We start from the raw sequence: 20,123 nt of genomic DNA on the forward strand, positions 1-20,123 counted from the left end.
CCTTAAAGTTATAAATGTGGTAGGAGAGATGATCTGCTCAAGATAGGCTAGAGTCATTTCTGTAGAAGGCTTGGTTATGAAAATAGGATTTAAAAGATAAAGCCAATTTTGAATTTAATACTAAAGCATCCCCCCCATCCGCCCCATACTATTTCCTCTACACTATATCATCAGATATCTTTTTATTCTTTAACTGTGGTAAAAAAGAATTCAATATATTTTTAAAATTACCTTTTCTAAATAGATTTTCTTTCTTCATGACCACAAAACTCACTAAAATAATGAATAGCATGTATTTTATATCACTAAGTGCTTACAAGGAGAAATCTATCACCTATAGTAATGGTCCCCAACCTTTTTGGCACCATGGACTGGTGCTCCTATGAGAACCTAATGCCTAATGATATGAGGTAGAGCTGCGGTGGTGATGCTGGCACTGGGGAGCGGCTGCAAATACAGATGAAACTTCGCTTGCTTGCTTGCCACTCACCTCCTGCTGTGTGACTTGGTTCCTAACAGGCCACAGACCAACACCAGTTTGCAGCCTGGGAGTTGGGGATCCCTGATCTATAGGATATAGGTTCACATTCCTTAGCATGACCTTTAAATTTTTTTTTGTTCCAATCTACAATGACTATTTTATCTCTTACTATTTCTCTGTATAAATAGCTCTTCTATTTGTAAGGAACCATTATGACATCAAAGTCCTTACAGATGGAGGGAGGAAGGGAGGAGGAATAAAAGAGAGGAGGGAGAGAGGGAAGGGGAAAGGGAGGAAGGGAGGGAGGGAGGGAGAGGGAGAGAGAGAGACAGAGACTGGAAGGAAGGAAGGAAGGAAGGAAGGAAGGAAGGAAGGCAGGAAGGAAGGAAGGAAGGAAGGGAGGGAGGGAGGGAAAGAGAGAGAGAAAGAAGTCAAAAATCCACGCTGGGGCAGAGAAGAAAACATAGGTACTAAACTCATGAATCTTGGATTTAGAGAGGGTTTTATGAATTTAACCTCAAAGGCGAGGGAAGTAAAAGCAAAAACAAATGAATAGGACTATATCAAACTAAAAAGCTCTGTACAACAAAAGAAACCATCAACAAGGGAAAGAGTCGACCATCTGAATGGGAGAGTATATTTGCAGACAACACCTCCGATAAGGGCCTAATTTCGAAAATATATAAAAAACTCATACAACTCAACAGTAAAAAAAAATTTGATTAAAAAATGGGCGGAGGACCTGAACAGGCACTTCTCTCAAGAAAACATACAAATGACCAACACATATGAAAAGAGGCTCAACTTTACTAGCTGTTAGATAAATGCGAATCAAAACCACAATGAGATACTATCTCACATCTGTTAGAATTACTATTATTAACAGGACAAATAATAATAACAAGTGTTGGAGAAGTTGTGGGGGAAAAGGAACCTGCCTACACTGCTGCTGGGAACATAAATTGGTACAGCCACTATGGAAAATAGTATGGAGGTTTCTCACAAAACTAAGAATAGGATTATCATGTGACTCAGCAATCCCACTTCTGGTTATTTACCCCCAAAACTTGAAAAGATTTATCCACAAAGATATATGCACCCCAATGTTCATAGCAGCATTATTCATAGTGACCAAGACATGGAAACAACAGAAGTGTCCATTAATAGATGATTGGATAAAGAAGACATGGGACATATAGGTAATGGAATATTACTCAGCCATAAGAAAAGATGAAATACTGCTGCCATTTGAGACAACATGGATGGATCTTGAGATTATCATGCTATGTGAAATAAGTCAGACAGAAAAAATTGAGGACCATATAATTTCACTCATATGTGAGACATAAAACTGAAAGTAACATGACAAACAAACAGAGACTCATGGACATGGACAGTGGATTAGTGGTTACCAGAGGGAAGGGGTGGGGGGAGGTAGAAAGGGTAAAAGGGGTCAAATATTGGTGATGGAAGAAAATCTAACTTTGGGTGGTGAACACACAATGCAATATATATAAAACATATTGTTGATGTGTACACTTGAAACCTATTTGATTTTATTAACCAATGTCACCCCCAATAATTTTAATTAAAAAAAAAGAAAGAAAAACAAGGAAAAAAAATCACTGGAGCTAAGGGAGAAAAAATCCACATTGTGGATTTAGGATTTAGAATTAGAGTGGTGTGTTCTTGCACCTTATTCTAAATACATTAACCTACTCTATTTCTTTCATCTTGCTTCTTATTATGTGTTTTACATTGATTTATTTAATTTGGTCTGTGAGCATCTTGGTTCATATCTTAGGAATATATTATCTGGCAGTGTACTTTCCATATGAATGATGAGAACCCCAGAGTCAAGAGATGGTGCCATTTTAGAGCCTATCAATGAAAATGAATGCAAATCCAGTCATAGTCATCTGAGATTTTGGGATATAAAATTTCAAAAATGATTAGAAAAGACATAGGTGCTATATCAGTGGCCTGGTTTCTAACAGGAATATGACTTTTTGGAAAAGGCAAGTTTTAAAATCAAAATTCTGATAAATAGCACTCTCTTCAATAAAAACAAAAACAGGTGAAAGAACTAAGGAAACCAATGGCTTGCAGAGAAAGCAGCTTGTAAAAGATCATATATAAAATGTGGAAAGAAGGGCATGTAAGCAAGGAACAATACAAATAGACTTAGACCATAAAAGTAGCTCCAGATTTATACTATGTGGAAAGTTAAGTAACAGAATGTAGATCAGTGTAAATACACATGCACACACATATATGTACACACACACATATATATGTGCACACACATATAGTGGGCTGTCTTGCAAGGCTGTGAGTATCCTATCCCTGGATATATTATAGATGTATTTGATGCCATAGGGAGAGGACATATAGCACATGACAGATTATGCTAGATAATTTTAGGATACCTCAACATTCCAGAATTCTAAAATAGTACCACTTCATCTCACTTTACTTGTAACTTTAGGCAATTTTTGAGACCTTTATTCTCTAACAGAAAAAAACATCTTTCATGTGATACATGGACAATTGACATTCAGATACTGTTGAACACTCCTGAAGTCAAAAGGTATTTTTAGTTGAGAATTATAAGGACCATAAGACTAGTCTTTAAGATTAACTGTATACTAGAAACTATTTTACTTACAGTGTTATCAGACAATTAATATAGCACAATGAACATGCTCCAAGTCATTCACTATTCATGTTGGTTTCTTAGAGAGAAATTTGAGGACAGTAGCAGAGTGTTCTGTACAAAGTTCCAAATAATGTTTCATACAAGTAGAGAACAAACATTTTTTATTATGAATACACAGATGGATGAGTAATTGCTTTCAAGAGAAACAGATGTTAATCCCTAGGCATTCTTTCTAATGTTTTAAAAATTATTTGACTAAAACCCGTCAGCAAAGGGTAGGTCATGCAAATTTTAAAATATAAATAAAATCACAGTTACTACTAATTTGTTCAGAAATTCTGAAACCAATCATCAGTTTATCCAAGTCTTAAAAAAGTTAATAGAATGATAAGAGTACATGACATGTCATGGCTGGAGGTTTCATTATCCTCGGATAGGAGCCAAACTGCCTGCTTAAATTGTTGTTGTTGTTGTTTTTAATTTACATATAATATTGTGTAAGTTTATGTTTATAATGTGTTAGTTTAATACATTTATATATTGCAATATGATTACTACAGTAGTGCTAGCTAATATCTTTATCATGTTACATTATTTATTATTTCTTTTTTGTGTTGAGAACAGTTAAGATTTAGTCTCTGAACGTCTTTGAAGTTTATAATTCAGTATTGTTGACTATAACTACTATGTTGTTTTTTAGATCTCCAGAACTTATTTATCAACTGGTTGTAAATTTGTACCCGTAAATTAGTTTTGAACTCTGCAGGAAAGTGTCAATTTTGACAAGACTGAAACTGATGGCTGCTTAAGGCTTGGGATTCTAAGAAAACATACACTTGGCTCAGTAATGACAATGACAATAACAACATCATCAACGACAACAACAGCATCAACAACAAACGTTACTTTTATTGATTGTCTTCTATGGATCAGAAACTAAAATGGCAGTATGGCTCAATTGTTTTATTTAATCGGTTGTCAGTTAAGGAAGGAAATGGAGTTGCCTTTATTTTGATTTCTCTATGGAGAAAGAGGGAATAATTTAAGAATAAATCTGCCTTTATTCTGGAACTCAATGGAAATATCTGGGAAGGAATATGGGGTGACATGTACACATATAGAAGACAGACACAGAGACAGATTTTGGAACAATGAAGACTCATTTAAATATAATAGTAGAACATAGCAAAGAGAATGTCACCATGTTTGTTATTTCACAGGCCCTTTAGTTTAGCTGCCTTATTCTCATTAGGATTGAAACTAGTGTATTAAGAAGAAAAAAATTGTTTAATACAGGCAACAATATAAACTCATATTTTAAAGAAAATTAGCAGAGGAAAATTATGTTGAGTAAAATGATAAGTATTTTTAATGTTAATTCGATTGATTTTTAAACAGAATGATAAATTTAAAATTACACTGAGCTTCAAATTAGTTGATGTTTTTCTTTTAAATACTACCCTTGAAAACTACTAGGAAAATTGTTGTTTCCTTTCCCTGCTGCCAAGTACTCTCTGTGCTCACAGCATCATGTTGGTCTAGTTATTTACTGTGTGAGAATATAGCAATTAAAATTAATTTACCTTGTACAGTACAAAAAAATGACTATGATGCCCTGAAGTTTTTTTTTTTTTTTTACATTACGCAACATATATACCGCATTTTTGGTTAAGCAAGCAAACCAATGAGTTATAAAAGTAATACTTTGCTTCCTTTACTCCAAGCTACTAAAAACACTTCTGTTTAAGTAGGAATTTCTCATTTTATTTGGTTTACTAAATATATCCCTCCTAGGAAAGAACCGGCTGTTTAAAAATGTGTGGGATAGTAATTATTAGGTGATTATATGCAAGGCTACATTATATATAAATAAGGTAGCATTTATAACTTTTCCTGCAGTGCCAATCATAAGTAATGTGGCCAAATGCTAGAAATAAGATTTATAAATGCACTGTATACTAAAGTTAGGAGGTAACTTTAGTTTTGAATCTCTAAACATATTAAAGCTTATGGAACACAGAGCAGAGTCAAGGCAAGTCTTAAGGTAGTAAAGATAGGTTTGCTTGACTTAGGTCTGTTTCCAGGAGTATACAAAACTAACTCTTGTTCAGCCTTAATGAATATAGGCATTTCAACATTATATTACCTCATAGAAATTATTTACACATTTCTATTAGAACAACTGGTTGTTTATCAACCCTGCAATAAGGACACTGCAAATGCCACTATAATACTGGACAAAATGAGTGTATTGTATGACATCTCCTTTACCCAGGTCTCAATCCATAATCACAGGACTAACGGGGACTGAAAGGATATTTCATCTATACTTTGGTTTTTAGACATGTCTAGGCTCACATCACTCTGGAAAACGAAATGTCCATACTCTATTTCAAAAAAAACCCCAAATCTATCCATACTATCTTATTCGATCCTCCGTTAATCCTGTGAATATGTCAAACTCTTTCTGACTGCAGGTTTTTTTCATTTCGGCTCTTCCTATGGCATTTCTTCCCTGGCTCAGTCTTACCTTTAGTCTTCAGATGAAGTATAATCTTCTCAGTGAGGCCTCCATAGCCTGCTTCATCTATAATCTGTTTCTCATTATGCTCTATCTCAAAACTCTATCAATTATATTCACAGAACTAACCACAATTTGGAATTAACTAATTTATTTATTTATAGATTCTTATCTAATTATTTGGTTGATCCATATTAAATAGTGACTTTTTTAGGGGGGGTCAAAAAGAGTCAAATGTCAGCAATTTTTTGCTGTTCCATGTATGTTTCATGAGGGCAGTTCTTTGCCAATCTTGTTCACTGTTATATAAGGAATATTTGTTGAATGACTAAATGTTAGCTTAATCATCAATATTTAATATGATTAAAAGATAGTAACTCAGTAAGTCCATGCAGTATACTAAAAATTTCACAAAAACCTTATGAATCAGGTATTATTGTACTCATTTTATAGACGATGCTTAAGATGTTAAGTAGCTAACACATCTTAATTTTAAAATCAGGTCCCCCAAATCATAGTTATACACAAGAACATTCATTCTTCAAATATTTACTGAGCTTCTTCTATGGGCTTGACACTGTGCTAGGTCTAGAGATACAGAGATAAATAAAACACAATCTCAATTCTACAGGAGTTTACAATCTCTTGGGAGAGAAAGACGTGAAGATAAGTAATTAGCAACCATATGATCCATGCTCTGTGGAAGCAGTGTACAGAGTGTACAGAAGTTCACAGCAGACATGCTTCACTCTGACTGTAGAGTAAGGAAGAGTGCCTGAAAGGAAGTAACAGTTCAATTTAGTCTTGAAAGATCAAAAAGTTATTCATCCTAAGGTTAGAGAGAAGGGCAGAATATTAATTTTATACATATTCAGCACCTGTCTGACATACAGTAAGCATTTAATAATTGTTAGCTCTTATTATAGCTGAAATGCACATGAGAAGAGTAGAATATAAGACTGGATATGTAAACAATGGCCAGATCATGAAGGAACAACATTCCACAAAGAGTAGGAACTTGATTGTATTGGGAGTCCTTGAAGATTCAACTAGGAAAGTTAATCCTTTAGCAAATATTTCATTTGGTTGCTAATCAGCAAAATTGACTAAGTTTCATCTACTTTGAAAGAGTTCCTTATGAATAGAAAATGGGCCAAAACAAACAGCAGGGGTAAGAAGAGGGAAAAAGTAGTAATCAGGATTAGCCATAACTGGATAATCAACCCCTTGCTGATCAAGAGTTGACAGGATTTGTTGAATGGAGGTATGGTCAATGCAGGAATGTTTCTTTTTTCAAAATACTGCGAGAAAGAAATGTATCTTCTTAGAAACATAAGTTTCTTTAGTGTGACTAGCTCACAGACTAGAGAACACACAGCCCAGACAGGTGGCAGGGCTGCTGATGTTTCAAATAGAACCTCCCAAGGTGATCCTGCTACTCTACACTTGGATTATGAGTGGGCTGATGAAGTGTGTTTTTCCTTCTTATACTGAACACAAACCACAAGTGGAAAACAAAACTTTCAATGTTCTTTTAGGACAAGCATCTCATTTTGGACAACACTTAAGTCTATGTTCACCTGACAAACTGCAAAGTCAAGATTGAAAGGACTTGATTTGTCCTAAATCAAATTGTTAGTTTTGTTTCTTTCTCTCCTTCCCAATAACCAATTTTACTAGTTGCAGCAATAAAAAATAAAAAGACTGGTATGCCTTCATTTTGATGACAAGTGGATTTATGATCTTTGCAGGGATAAGTTGTTTTCCTTTTTCATAAATGATTGAGGCACTATGCTTGTACAGAAGTCCAACTCAATGAAAACAGCATGTAGACTCATTTACTGCAGATGTGCTAAGTTGACTAGTCTCAAAACACTCATTTGTACAGAAGAAAATTCACATAGGCAACTGTGAGCCTCCCCAATACTGTCCTTCAGTATATCATATAGTCATGTGACCTTAAAAAAACATTGAAACACAGAGTAAATATGCCAGGAATTCTTTAAACTCCTTGGCCACATCAAAAAAAAACACGAAGAACTTTTTTTGTTTGTTTAGGAAAATCAGGCAGTTGCATAATGCTAGAAATCCTAGAATAAATATTTTTCTCAGTGGAAAATTCCAGCAGTCTTTAAAGGTAAGCCAAAAAACCCAATGGTGCCATGATAAAAAAAAAAAAAAAAAGACCAGTGGGAAGATGTCTTTATCCTTTGTTAAAATATCCGAGGGAATTTGCTAATATTTAGAGACTGTATTAATGTCTCTTGTCATTTTTCTTTAACATAGTAGGTTTTAGAAGTAATTATCTTAGAAATCACTTTTCCTAAAGACCAGTTTAGCCACTGCTACCTATTTTCATTGAACAGACTAGTTCCTTACAAAGTATTATCATTTTACTTTCACAGCAATATTCTACAGGAAGCAGAAATATTTATAGAAAGTATTTCTATATTCATAAATACCAATAGCATGTGTAAACTTTGAGGTTAAAATGGGAATTCCTTAAGAAAAAGTTATTTTGTTTTTATTTTCATGAATACAAAACACTTCAATACTTATGACATCCTGTTATTCTAAGTATGCATGTAAAATTTTTCTAACTGATTCTTTCAAAATGCTAAAAAGTAGAAGTTGATGATTTATGATCTGATACCCAATTGCTTACTAATGGCAATACCAGATACCATTCATTTTCATGGCCCTTAGAGGTATTCGACATTACTATAATTCATTTCAATTTATTTCATCATGAAATTCAATGAGATTTTTTTTATATTAGCCATATGTAAAGGGACATGTAGCTCAGAATCTGTTTTTAAATAATGAACCCCAAGTAGAAGTAGAACCTACGAAATGGAGCTAGAATATGCAGGTTTTGTTGTCTGACCAATTCATATTCAGATTCTCCTTTCCTTTGATTATGTTTAAAACCTCTCCAACTCTACTAGGTCCTTCCAGTATTTAAATATGGCTGAAGTTCTCTCATTTAAAAATAATTTCTACAGGAATCACAGTTCCTTCTCTAGTTATTGTACTACTTTCTCCTTCAGAACCAAATTTCTCCATTGAATTTTCTGCACATTTTGATTCTTTCCTTGATTTCTCTTCAAGCACTCCAATCCTGTTTCTACCTTCACTAATCAAATCAGTTATTTGCTAAAGTTACCAATGACCTCCATAAACTACAATACGATGGTCATAATTTCATATTATTAGCTTTCTATATTAGTCAGAGTCCTTATCTGCAAACACCAGAAACAAATCTGGGATAATTTAAGTAGAAAATTTACTGAAAAGACATTGAGTAGCTCATTAATCACAGATAAATCTGGAGGAACAAGTTTGAAAAATGGATAGAGCTAAAGGGAGGTTAGGAAACCCAAATTTGGATACAGCAGTGGGCACCAGCCCAGGTGCGGGATATTGACAGTAATCAACCTCTGGAAACTGAGTGCTACTGATTTTACTGCCACTGCCACCAGAACAGGACCTCTACCATCCCTGCTTCTTTGTACCACTAACTCTCCATTTGAAGGCCCAGGTGAATATAACTAATTGCTTAGGCTTAGGTCATGGGCCCAACATCCTTACTTCACAGAGAGATTGGGAAGCGAGAGTCTGGAATTTTTGACTTCTGTAGTAGAAGTTAGTTGCCCACCAAAACTCAAAAAGAGAGTAAACATAAAACATTTCTCAACATAAAAAAGGGGATTAAGATGCTGAGTAGTCAAAACAAAAACAAAATAAATGTTCAACACAATCTCTCAAGATTATTAGATATAGTTGATGACTTTCTCCTTCTTGAAATATTCTTTCTTAGGTTTCCATGACATTACTCCCTTTTTCTCCTATCTTTTATGACCACTCCATCTCAGGCTTCTTTGCAGTCTTCTTTTCTTCCTTTACCTGACTTATAAATGATAGAATTCCTCACAGCTCAGTTCTGAAACATTCTTTCCATTGTTTACTTAATGTTTGTGTTTGTTTTTTTTACTTCATTTGCTCCCCAAATCCCTTCTCTATCTTGCCATTTGTTCTGGGAATCTGAGCTTCACGGACTGCATCACCTGGGTTCCCTTGTCCTCTGACTTCCAGTAGGGGTTGGCCAATGGAATGCATTACTAGGATACTGAAAGGTGGGAGGAGAGCTAATACATTTATTTCTTCCATTTTCTCTTGGCTTTGGCATTCTGCCAGTGGCTGGGTTACTTTTAACTATAGCTCCTGTGAGGTGCCCTTTTCCGTAACTGCATCTCAACTTGCCTCTGAACTTGACATTATTTCTTTCCTTTAACCTTTCAGGTGTAAGAGTGATAATTGTTTCTTACTGTTAATAGTCTCTAAGTTCCCCCAACATCCTTTATTGGCTGTCTTAACCCTGTCTCTTCAAAATTCCAGTTGAGTATTTCATCTACTTCCTAGTGCATTTTTTTTATGCTGATGATTCTCAAATTTATATTCAACCTCCTCCCTGAGCTCTAGCCTACAATATCTAATTGCTCACTTAACATCTCCACTTGAATGTCATAACCCTGACCATAAAATTTGGGCCTCTTTCAGTGTTTGCTTTTTTTGTGATGGGTACCACTGTGCATAGAGTTAGAAACTTGCATAAGTTAAAAATTAGGAAGTTATCCTTGATATCTCTCTCTCTCTCCCTCACCTTCCATAATCAAATATCAAGTCCTGTTAAAGTTAACTCCTAAATACTATCTAAATCTATCCACTCCTTTCTACTTCCAGTTCACCAGTATAGTCCAAACTATGAACACTGTAGCCCGAAATACTTTTATTAGTCTTATTAGTCTCTTGCATCTAATCTTTCCCTCTTCCAATCTATTTTTCATACTGGAGCCAGGGGAACTCCTTTGAAAATGTAAAATTGGACATGTATGGGGTCATCAATGGGTTTTTAATGTCTTTAGATAATGTGCAATATCCTTAATATGTCCTTTAATATCCACCATGACGTGGCCCTTGTATGCCTCAACAGAATTAAACTCTATCACTCTACATCTTGCTCACTAAACTTTAGCCCTAACTGGTCTTGTTCTGGTTCTTCAAACACATTATGTTCTTCCCAGCTTTGCATATGCTATGTCTCTGCCTAGAATGTTTCCTTCCTACTTTCCCCACCACAATTATCATTCCTAATTTACTAACTCTTACTTACCATTCAGTGTCATCTCTTTCCCTCATATAAAACTTATAAAATTACAAAAATTATAAATTATGTAAGGTATAATTGATATAAAGTAAATTGGCATAAAGAATATACCTGGGAAACCATTATCACAACCAAGATAACACATCCACCACCCCCCAAAAATGTTCTTTTGTCCCTTTGTAAGCCATCCTTACCACACTTCCCCACATACATTCTCATCTCCAGAAAACCACTAATTTGCTTTCTGTCATTACAGATTAGTTTACAATTTCCAGAATTTTATATAAGTAGAATCATACAGTATGTGCTCATGTTTGCCTACTATTTTTCTTTTTCATTATACTCCTTTGTTTAGCCATTTACCTTTTGCTAGATTTGGGGTGCTTCTAGTTTGGGGCTATTACAAAGAAAGCTGCTATGAATATTCATGTACAAGTTTTTATGTGGACATATTCTTTCATTTTTCTTGGCTAAGAATAGGCTGTCTGGGTCATATAATAGATGTATGTTTAATGTTTTATGATATTGCCAATGTACAGGAAAACTGATATAGTATGGAGTCTTCTGATCCATTAATTTAGTATATATACCACTTATTTAGGTCTTCTTTAATTTCTGTCAGTAATGTTTTATAGTTTTCAGTACACAGGTTTGCACATTTTGGGGGTCAGATTATCCCATTTTGACACTATTGTAAGTACTGCTTTTTAAATGTGAATTTATCATTGTTCATTGTTAGTATATAGAAATACAAATCATTTTTGTATATTGATCTTGCATCCTGCAACCTTGCTAAATTTACTTACTAGTTTATTTACTTATTTTTTTTTTGTAGATTTCGAAGGATTTTCTATATAATCATGTTGTGTGTGAAAAAAGATAGTTTTATTTCTTCCACTCCAATCTGGATAGCTTTTATTTCTTTTTATTTCACTGACTAGAACCTTACTGTATTGCCTAGAAACTCAAGTACAGTGTCGAATATGTCATAGAAATGTGAGAGAGTAATAAATATATCTGTAGGCATAAAAGGCTTTGGAAGGTTTGCCTCGCAAACACCTACATTGAAAATACCTTTTGGAGGAAGTACTCAAATAATAATAGAAACAAATACAGTAGATTCTACAAGGGATATTGAAAATAACAGTGACCAAATAGCTTAATTAAGTTTGCTACTCTCTTAAAAAAACAAAGCAAATAAAAATAGAAAGTAAATGCATAAAAACTAGAAGTAAAAATTCAAGGCAATATAAAAAAATGGTAAAGGTGAAGAGTAGTTTATAAAAACAAAAGGACACGAGAGCACACATAAGTACTTGCTTTGTTAGAAGAAAGATACCGATAATGATATATTAAATAAATCAATAGTTACATAAATACATAATTGATTCTTAAGTTTAATGGAACTACTACAAGAATATCAACCAAAAAAGAATGGCCAACTTTTAAACGAATGAAAGAAAATTCAGTTTATACAATGAGTATGAGGAGAGAAAAAAAAGAAACAAAAACCTAAAAGCCAGTACAAGACAATAAAAGTACAGAATGAAGATGGCAAATATTCTTAAGAGACATTTTAGGTGTATTCTTTCTAAGATCTGGAGCAGTAGAAGGATTTGCTGCTACTGTTGCTGCTACTGTTTAATATAGTATTGAAGGTCTCTTCCAACTTACGTGGAAAGAAAAAGGAAAGAGATGAATCTGTCATTATTTGAAGATAATATTATCTACCTAAAAACTCAGTAGAATCACAACAGTAAATTATTAGAAATAAATAAAATAAGTTATATAGAATATAACTTAAATTAATAATATTTATTTAAATCAGTAAAAACTAACTAGAAAATAAAATATCAGAATATACAAGGCCTTGATTGAGGGGCAATAGTGCATATTGATAAGAGCAAAGAATATGGTGTCAGACTACCTTTGTAGTTATATCTATGAAAGTGACAATATCAGTGCCTTGGCTGGTTGGTTGGTTATTTACTTATTTAAATTGAGGTATAATTGACTTCGGTTTCTTCATATATAAAATAAGGATAATAACTGCATCTATCTTACAAGACCGTAAAGATTAAATGAGTTAACACAAACACTTATATAGTATCTGACACATACTAAGCATTATACGAGCTTTTGGCATTATTATTATGGAGAAACTCTTATAGGACAATAGAAGATAATAAGAATAAATATTTCATCTCTTAGATAACTAAAATGATAAGATATGAATTTTCCCCAAATACATCTATAAATTCAAGGTAAACCCAATGACAATTCAAGGTTTTGTTTTCTTTTTAAAGAAACTCGGCATACTTAATTTCAAAGGTACGTGGTAGAAGTATAAAAAAGGGGGACTTGCCCTACTAAATTTGAAGACATACTATAAAGCCACAGTAATAAAAACAGTGTGATAATACAAAAAGATCAGAGGTCAGCCAACTGTTTCTGTAAAAGGGCAAGAGAGTAAATATTTTAGACTTTACAGGCTATTGGTCTCTGCTGCAACTACTCAACTCTGTCATTGTAGTATAAAAGCAGCTATATGTAAACAAATGACTGTGTTCCAATAAAATTAATTTATGAATACTAAAATTTAAATTTCATGTAATTATCATGTGTCACAAAACATTCTTCTTTTTATTTTTTCTGCCATTAAAAATGTAAAAACCATTCCTAACTCATGAGCCATACAAAAACAAGCCAACTTGGTTCACCAGGTATAGTTTGCTAATGACTAGCACAGACTGCTGATACATATATGAGAATGTAAACAGAGCTGGCTGGATGTTTCGTTTGCCTTTCTAGATCCAATCTCTGCCCTTCTCAACCTGCTCTATGACCCAGCAGGCTCCCTTACTCTAGCTGCTGGTCAGTGATATATAAAGGGGAAGTGGATGGGAAGAAGCCCACCCTGGTACAGGCTTTAAGGGAGTGCATTGTCAGTAGTAATTTTTAAAGTAATTCCTTTTCATCATCAGACATTGGTAATTCTAAACCATGTGAGTAATAAAATACTTCTCCCCATCAGGGAAGACTGTTCCTATTATCAACCTTATTTGGTGATTAGTTTGGCTAGTGGGACATACTGGCACAGGATTAGAAAACGGGAGAAGGAGATTGAAATTTCTGCTCTCCTGGATCCTCTCTATTTGCTGGGTTGCAGTGGATTGGCTGAATCCTTCTAATGAAAGTCTCAACTCCTGTGAAATGGCTCCCTCCTATAATGCAAACTACTTTCTCCCAATTTAATCATTGTTCTTTTACCTTTACCTCTTTAGTTCTAGGGGTTGTAATGTCTCCCCATTGTTGCTAGCCTTTGGGTCCCTTCTTGATTTCCCTTAGCCTTGCTTACATCTTTGTAAGTTTATTAAATCCTCCTCAATTGCCCCATTTGAGTGTGCCATTTGTTTTCAGTTAGACTCTGATATGGTAATTGAGTTACTGTCAAGGCTTAAATGTTCCAAAAGTGGCTTAACACATTTGATGAACTCAAAACAGAGTTAGGCTGGGTAGCCCCTAAAATTTTGCTTCTTTATGGTCCTTATCTATAAGTTTTTTATATGTGTAAAAATGGCATAAATTATTAAAAATATGGGTTATTAGATATAAAATATCCAAGAGAATATACCCATTGCCATCCTCTAGAAATCATAAATACAGTTCTAAAATAGTTATTATTAAATAAATGATTGGCTTAATCTGAGCCAATGTCAAAGCTAAGAAAGATAGAAAAAATATCTATGGTTTAGCAAGGAGACACATACGTAAAGAAGAAAAAGCAGAGATATTCAATCTACTCACAGGAATTCCCTGTTTTCCTGGTAGGCCAACTTTTCCAGGGTTTCCTGAAATGCCATCTGCTCCATGATATCCTTGCATGCCTTTTGGCCCAGGTAGGCCTGGAAATCCCTTGGTAATTAAAAATTACTGGGTTATAAAGAGATGCTATACAGATAATTAAATGACAAATACCTTTATATTTATGAAGAGGGATGTTTACATTTTTACATCCTGTCTTAGGATAAATTTTCCTGTTTCTTGGATTCTTTAATGGTTTACTACTTGGATTCAACAGATGAGGTAACTGTTTTTAAAAGTTTCCTAAACAAATATGCAAAGCAATCAGCAATTTTCTGTGTAATGTTTTCAGTTTTAGTATAATTCTCCGGTATTCCTCATTGTGCCCATGCTTTATCCAGCTGTAGAGAAAAGATCAGCTATATGCACCTGTCTGCTTAAGATATAGGCTGTCATACACCATCTGCAAAACCTTGTATTATTTTCTAAAGAAACAAATTATGGCTCTTTTTGTAGCCATTTGAATTAGATAATTATATTACTGAAAAAAGGTCTGAACATTTTCTTTCTATCTTGGGCAACTGGATTTTATCTGGAGGAATCTCTCATCTGAATGTGTTATAATTTATGTTTATGTAGTCTATTTTTTTTTAACCAATCCAGGCCACCCAAAGCAGGTATATAGCCCTTGGCTAGGGGAGACTAGCAGGAAGTTTTTGCTAATAAGCCAGTCAATACATATTTGCCTGGCCACAGAAGAGGAAACTGACGGCTAAGGTAAAATTAATTTTTGTTCTGTGATGAAAGTGTTTAATTTTTTTTCCCTAAGATTTTCTATTCTATTTACCAGAAAAATGAGACCAAGTCTTTCAATTAAAATCCAGCTCATATCCTTCTATTCATGCTCGAAGATCTCTGACCCTTGTCACCATTTAGTCATAATTCCAAGTTCCCTGTTTTTTAGTGGTTCACCATCAGAGAGAGTAGCATGAGTCCACAGAGAGGGCTCCATAACACTAGAAAATAGCATCCTCCAATCGCATAGACTTAGATTTAAACAGTATGCTTGGTTTTGAGCTAATGGTCATATTGTGTTCCCTCTGTGTTCCAGCATGGGTTTAAATTTTTTTTTTGAAGACAATTTGATTTATCCAACACTTGTCATAATTGGCCCCAAACTTTTCTGCTTGCTAAAGTTGCCAATTCTATTAAGAAAAACAAGAAAGATGAAAGCTCTTGTTACTTACAGGAATCCCAGGTTTTCCAGAAGGACCAGGAGCTCCTTTTTTCCCCTTAGGACCCTAAAAATGTAAAGCACAGTTGTCAACTGATTGTAATAAACTTAATTAAACCGAAGGCAGAACAAAAAACGTTGAGACCTGGATGCTACAGCAAGTACTGCCAATAACTAGTTTTATATCACTAGGATTGATATTTAACTTTGAATGGGAGTCATTTTCTTCAACTGAAACTGAAAGAATTAGATCAGATAATCTATTAATTTCCATTTAACTCCAAATTCTAGGATTTAAGAATTTAAATCAGAGTTCTAAGGGGGAACTGAATAGATTATTTAACAAATGTCCCCACATAGAGGCAAGGCCTTTGTCTCCCTATTGAAAGTGGCTAAATGCTTATTTAATTCAGTAAACATTTACTGAGTATTATGTATCAGGAGTTTGTTACGTGCTGGGAATGCAAAGTCAAAGTTCCTGATCACAAGGCACTTACAGTGTGGTAACAGACATAACACAGCAAGCCTAAAATGTGCTACCTGGAAGCATAGAGAAGAACATACTTTCAAATCAAAGAAAAGATATTTATTTCCCATGGAACTGTTTGTTTTTCCATGTGTGAGATGTTTTAAATCATAATTGATTCAGCAGTAACTGGTCTGCCAAGATAGTTAGAAACTTCACCCGTGCAAATCATGCCATTATTCTGATGATATCCTAAAATTATTTTAAAATGAAAAATGTGGAAAAGAGTGACCTAGTTCACAAATAAAAAAAGAAGCACATTGTCATTACCACACACATTTCTCAGAAGTCATCAAAAGTTCTCACAAACAGAATAATTCCACCAAAATGGGATGTTGTTATTCAAATCTGAAGATAAATTGTGCTAAAGATTCAATTTGATAACAATACCAAAGCAATTTCATAAGATATTACATCTTCTAAAAATGAGCTTAAACATTTTAAGAAGAAATAGTTTATCTAGTCAAAGAGAAAAAGGGCATTTTATATAAGAGATAAATATCCGACTTTGTTAGAATTTGGTAATGAGGAGATATATGACTCAAGGATTCTACTTCCAATTATTTTACTTGCCTTAAAAAGTCACTAATGTAAAGTCTTTCTAAGTGTAAAGAAATCAGAAAACAGGGTAGTTGGTGACTTGGGTTTAGCTGAAGTAGATACAATTTCTGGAACATATGATCCTTATAATAATATATATCTTTCAGAAGAAAATAAAGAAGTAAAATAAGTAATAGTTTTATTAAAAAATATTCTGATTTCAGTTATCTTAAATAGCACTAATTAAATAGCATGAGTCATGATAATATTAAAATATGTTAAACAGTGTGTTTTTTTCCTTCGTAGTATTTCTTTTTATGCAAAGTGATAAAATCTGTTCTAGATTCCTGAATTTCAAAATAGTCCTCTGAAAATCATGGTGAGTTAGAGAATATAGTAGTTTCAGAAGAATCTATTTTTTAAAATACAACATCCCCAATTTTGAAATATTAAACATCTAACTTTATCAGAAATCAAAATTATAAAGGATTCAAGTCATAATATTCATGCCATAAAGAAGAGATTTAGAAGAATTATATTAATGTAAGAGAAATTTTCCTACCTAAGGGGATATAAAGATCTTCAAGTTGGAGAAAGGTAAGAAGAGAAGCAGAGACGCAAGACTGTTAAATACTGACAGGTATCTCTGAGAAGAACTGTTTATTCAACTCTGACCTCAAGACTCAAGGTGAGTAGAAAAAATAACACCCCCAGATAAGTTTGGGGATTTGGGCACAGAGTTGATGGCTAGAGAGACTAACGTTCTCATTGAGAAGTCCACATAAACTGCACTGAGTGTCAGCAATAGAGTAGAAATCTCTGCATGAGAGGTCTAGCCCAATTAATTTGAGAAAGACTGAGTCCTGAAAGCACCCAGCATGGTGTGGGGAGCAGCAGAAAGTTACTTTCATGTGGCTCAAAACAGTAGTGCATGGCCCTGAGAGGCCTATGTATAGAGACTGCCCCTGAGATGAGAAAACAGCAGTACATGCCAACATGGATCAAAGAACTTCTGCCTGGAGGGCCAAGGTAGATGCCAACGTGGTAGGATGATGGCAACAGGGGGCCAAAAAGATAATGTGAATAGATGATGACTGAAGACCAAACTCACTTCCCATTCCCCTTTCCCTACCATTGTCACCCAGAATGTAACTGCAAACTTGAAAAGAAAGTAAATGGGGAAAACTCTAAATCAAACTCAGGATATTTGAGTGGAGTCAAAGGCAGTCAATTGATTAGATTTCCACCAATTAGGTTTCTACCACCAAGCAGGATGAGCATTCAGGACAGATGTTAAGTTCCATTATAAAGAACATTAACAAAGTTATACATTAGTTTACCTAAATTTATGGCCTAAGGTTCAGAAATGCTACGCGTGTATGTATTTTATTCTAAACATTCAAATAATAAAATAAAGAAATTTATATATTATCACAAATTAATTACATTTTGAGATGACCATTACTTTGGGGATTATTTCAGAAGAGGTAAATATCGTGCACCAAAATCTATATATATATGGGTTCATCATTATGAAAACTAGAATGTTATTCAGACTTGAATGGGTTACAGGAAGCAGCTCCCAACAGAATAATACTAAAGGAAAAGTATGACTATGAAATTATTTTTAAAGTGTATTTTGTTACTTGTAATAGGACAATTGTGGCAAAATCTATCCACTGAACACAAAAAGTGTTTAATAAATAATGAAACTGTTTTTATATGTTCAATACAGGAAAGATTTCCTTGTTATAATTACTGTCACCATAACTAAAAGAAAGTATGTCATCTAGAAAAAACATAGTTTACCAATGGAGGTTTTAAATACATAAAAATCAACAAAGTACAGAACATTGGTACTTTTTTGAATTTGTGTATTAAAAAAAATCAATGTTGGAGTTGCTGTGTAGCTTCATAACTAAATTAAGAACCAAGTATTACTAAACATTAATCCTACACAGAGGTGGTCTATTCAGTTAGAAATTACAGATGTGGACAAAGACAAAGAAAATGAGTTATCATATAAGGTATTGGCAGATGACTAAGTGAGTTGGTATCATAAAAAGGAAAAAAAAAAAGTCTCTGCAACCAATCCCCAGGATTTAAATATAATAAAGCTACAAGTATTCTATGCTACTTTCAAACTTAACTTACTCATTTTATTTAAAATATAAGTACCTCATAAATCAACAAATTTTTCTGTTCTTGTAATAGGAAAGGCAAAAGAATTTTATATGTAGTCTTTGGAGTGTGTGAAAAATAGTGCTTTCTCTTTTTTTTCTGGCTAGTTTTATAAAACAGAATGGCTCATTCAAAATCATATCCATTTAAAACAGCTTTCCGTTCATTGGGATTGTACCAGTTCATAGAATACTGAAGAAGGTAGTCTGATTCTTTGTATAACAAACATTTTTAAATGTGCCACTACAATCTAAATCCTTGTTTGTTTTTTATTTAAATAAAGCTGAAAGACAGTTATTTCAATACTTTCCAGTTCTAACTTTGTTAAAGAAGGTAGCTTTAAAACGCAAACAGATTTAGAGAGTTAGGCAAGAATTATACTTTTTTTTTTTTAAAACCAAGAAATGTCAGTTCCCTAAAATCTGGAATTTTGTTTTGGGAAGTAAGTAAGATTTTGGCTTGAGTCAGTTGTTGAAAGCCATTATAAGACAGTTTACTACATTTGCATTATAAAAGTCTTTAAAAAATGCAGTGGTTCTGCAGTTAGTTTTGACTTGCTCTAAATTTTTCTATATAGTACCCACATTCTCATGACAGAGAGTCCAATGAGTAAATTAGTTGGTTAAGTAAAATTAATCAGATATCAAAGTAATAGAGGCTTTTGTATGATAATGAGAGTCAGGAAATAAAGTTTCTAGTGTTGGTTCTGCTGCTAACTAGTTCTGTGATCTTCGACAACTCATAATCTCTTTGGGATTTGAATTTCTTCATCTGAAAAATAAGCAGGCTGTCCACATGATTTTAAAGGGCCATTTCCAAATCTAAAAAACAAATTTAAAGCCTCGCAAAAACAATATGACAGCAACTGGACAAGATCCACCTGGCCAGTGAAGGTGTCCCTAAGTGTGCATGCAGTACTTAGTGATTATCCTTGAGCAACTATTACTATTTTAAGTTCTAAGAGGCTTAAAAAAAAAAAATGTAACCTTGGTAAGCAAGCACTGCCCAGA

The 20,123-nt window shown here is 33.9% G+C and overlaps 1 protein-coding gene across 1 annotated transcript in view; it reads right to left on the bottom strand.

The window, feature by feature from the left end:
* The window catches only part of COL24A1 (collagen type XXIV alpha 1 chain), a 309,537-nt gene that overhangs the window by 46,201 nt on the left and 243,213 nt on the right, over positions 1-20,123 (bottom strand). Inside the window, exons 47-48 of the mRNA XM_023528131.1 lie at positions 15,880-15,933; positions 14,636-14,743 (exon numbers count right to left, since the gene is read on the bottom strand). Of these exons, the coding sequence (XP_023383899.1) occupies positions 14,636-14,743; positions 15,880-15,933 (162 nt within the window). The remainder of the gene's footprint in view (positions 1-14,635; positions 14,744-15,879; positions 15,934-20,123) is intronic.

The sequence above is a fragment of the Pteropus vampyrus genome, unplaced genomic scaffold (genome assembly GCF_000151845.1).
Source record: "Pteropus vampyrus isolate Shadow unplaced genomic scaffold, Pvam_2.0 Scaffold22, whole genome shotgun sequence".
In the NCBI taxonomy this organism is placed as follows: domain Eukaryota; kingdom Metazoa; phylum Chordata; class Mammalia; order Chiroptera; family Pteropodidae; genus Pteropus; species Pteropus vampyrus.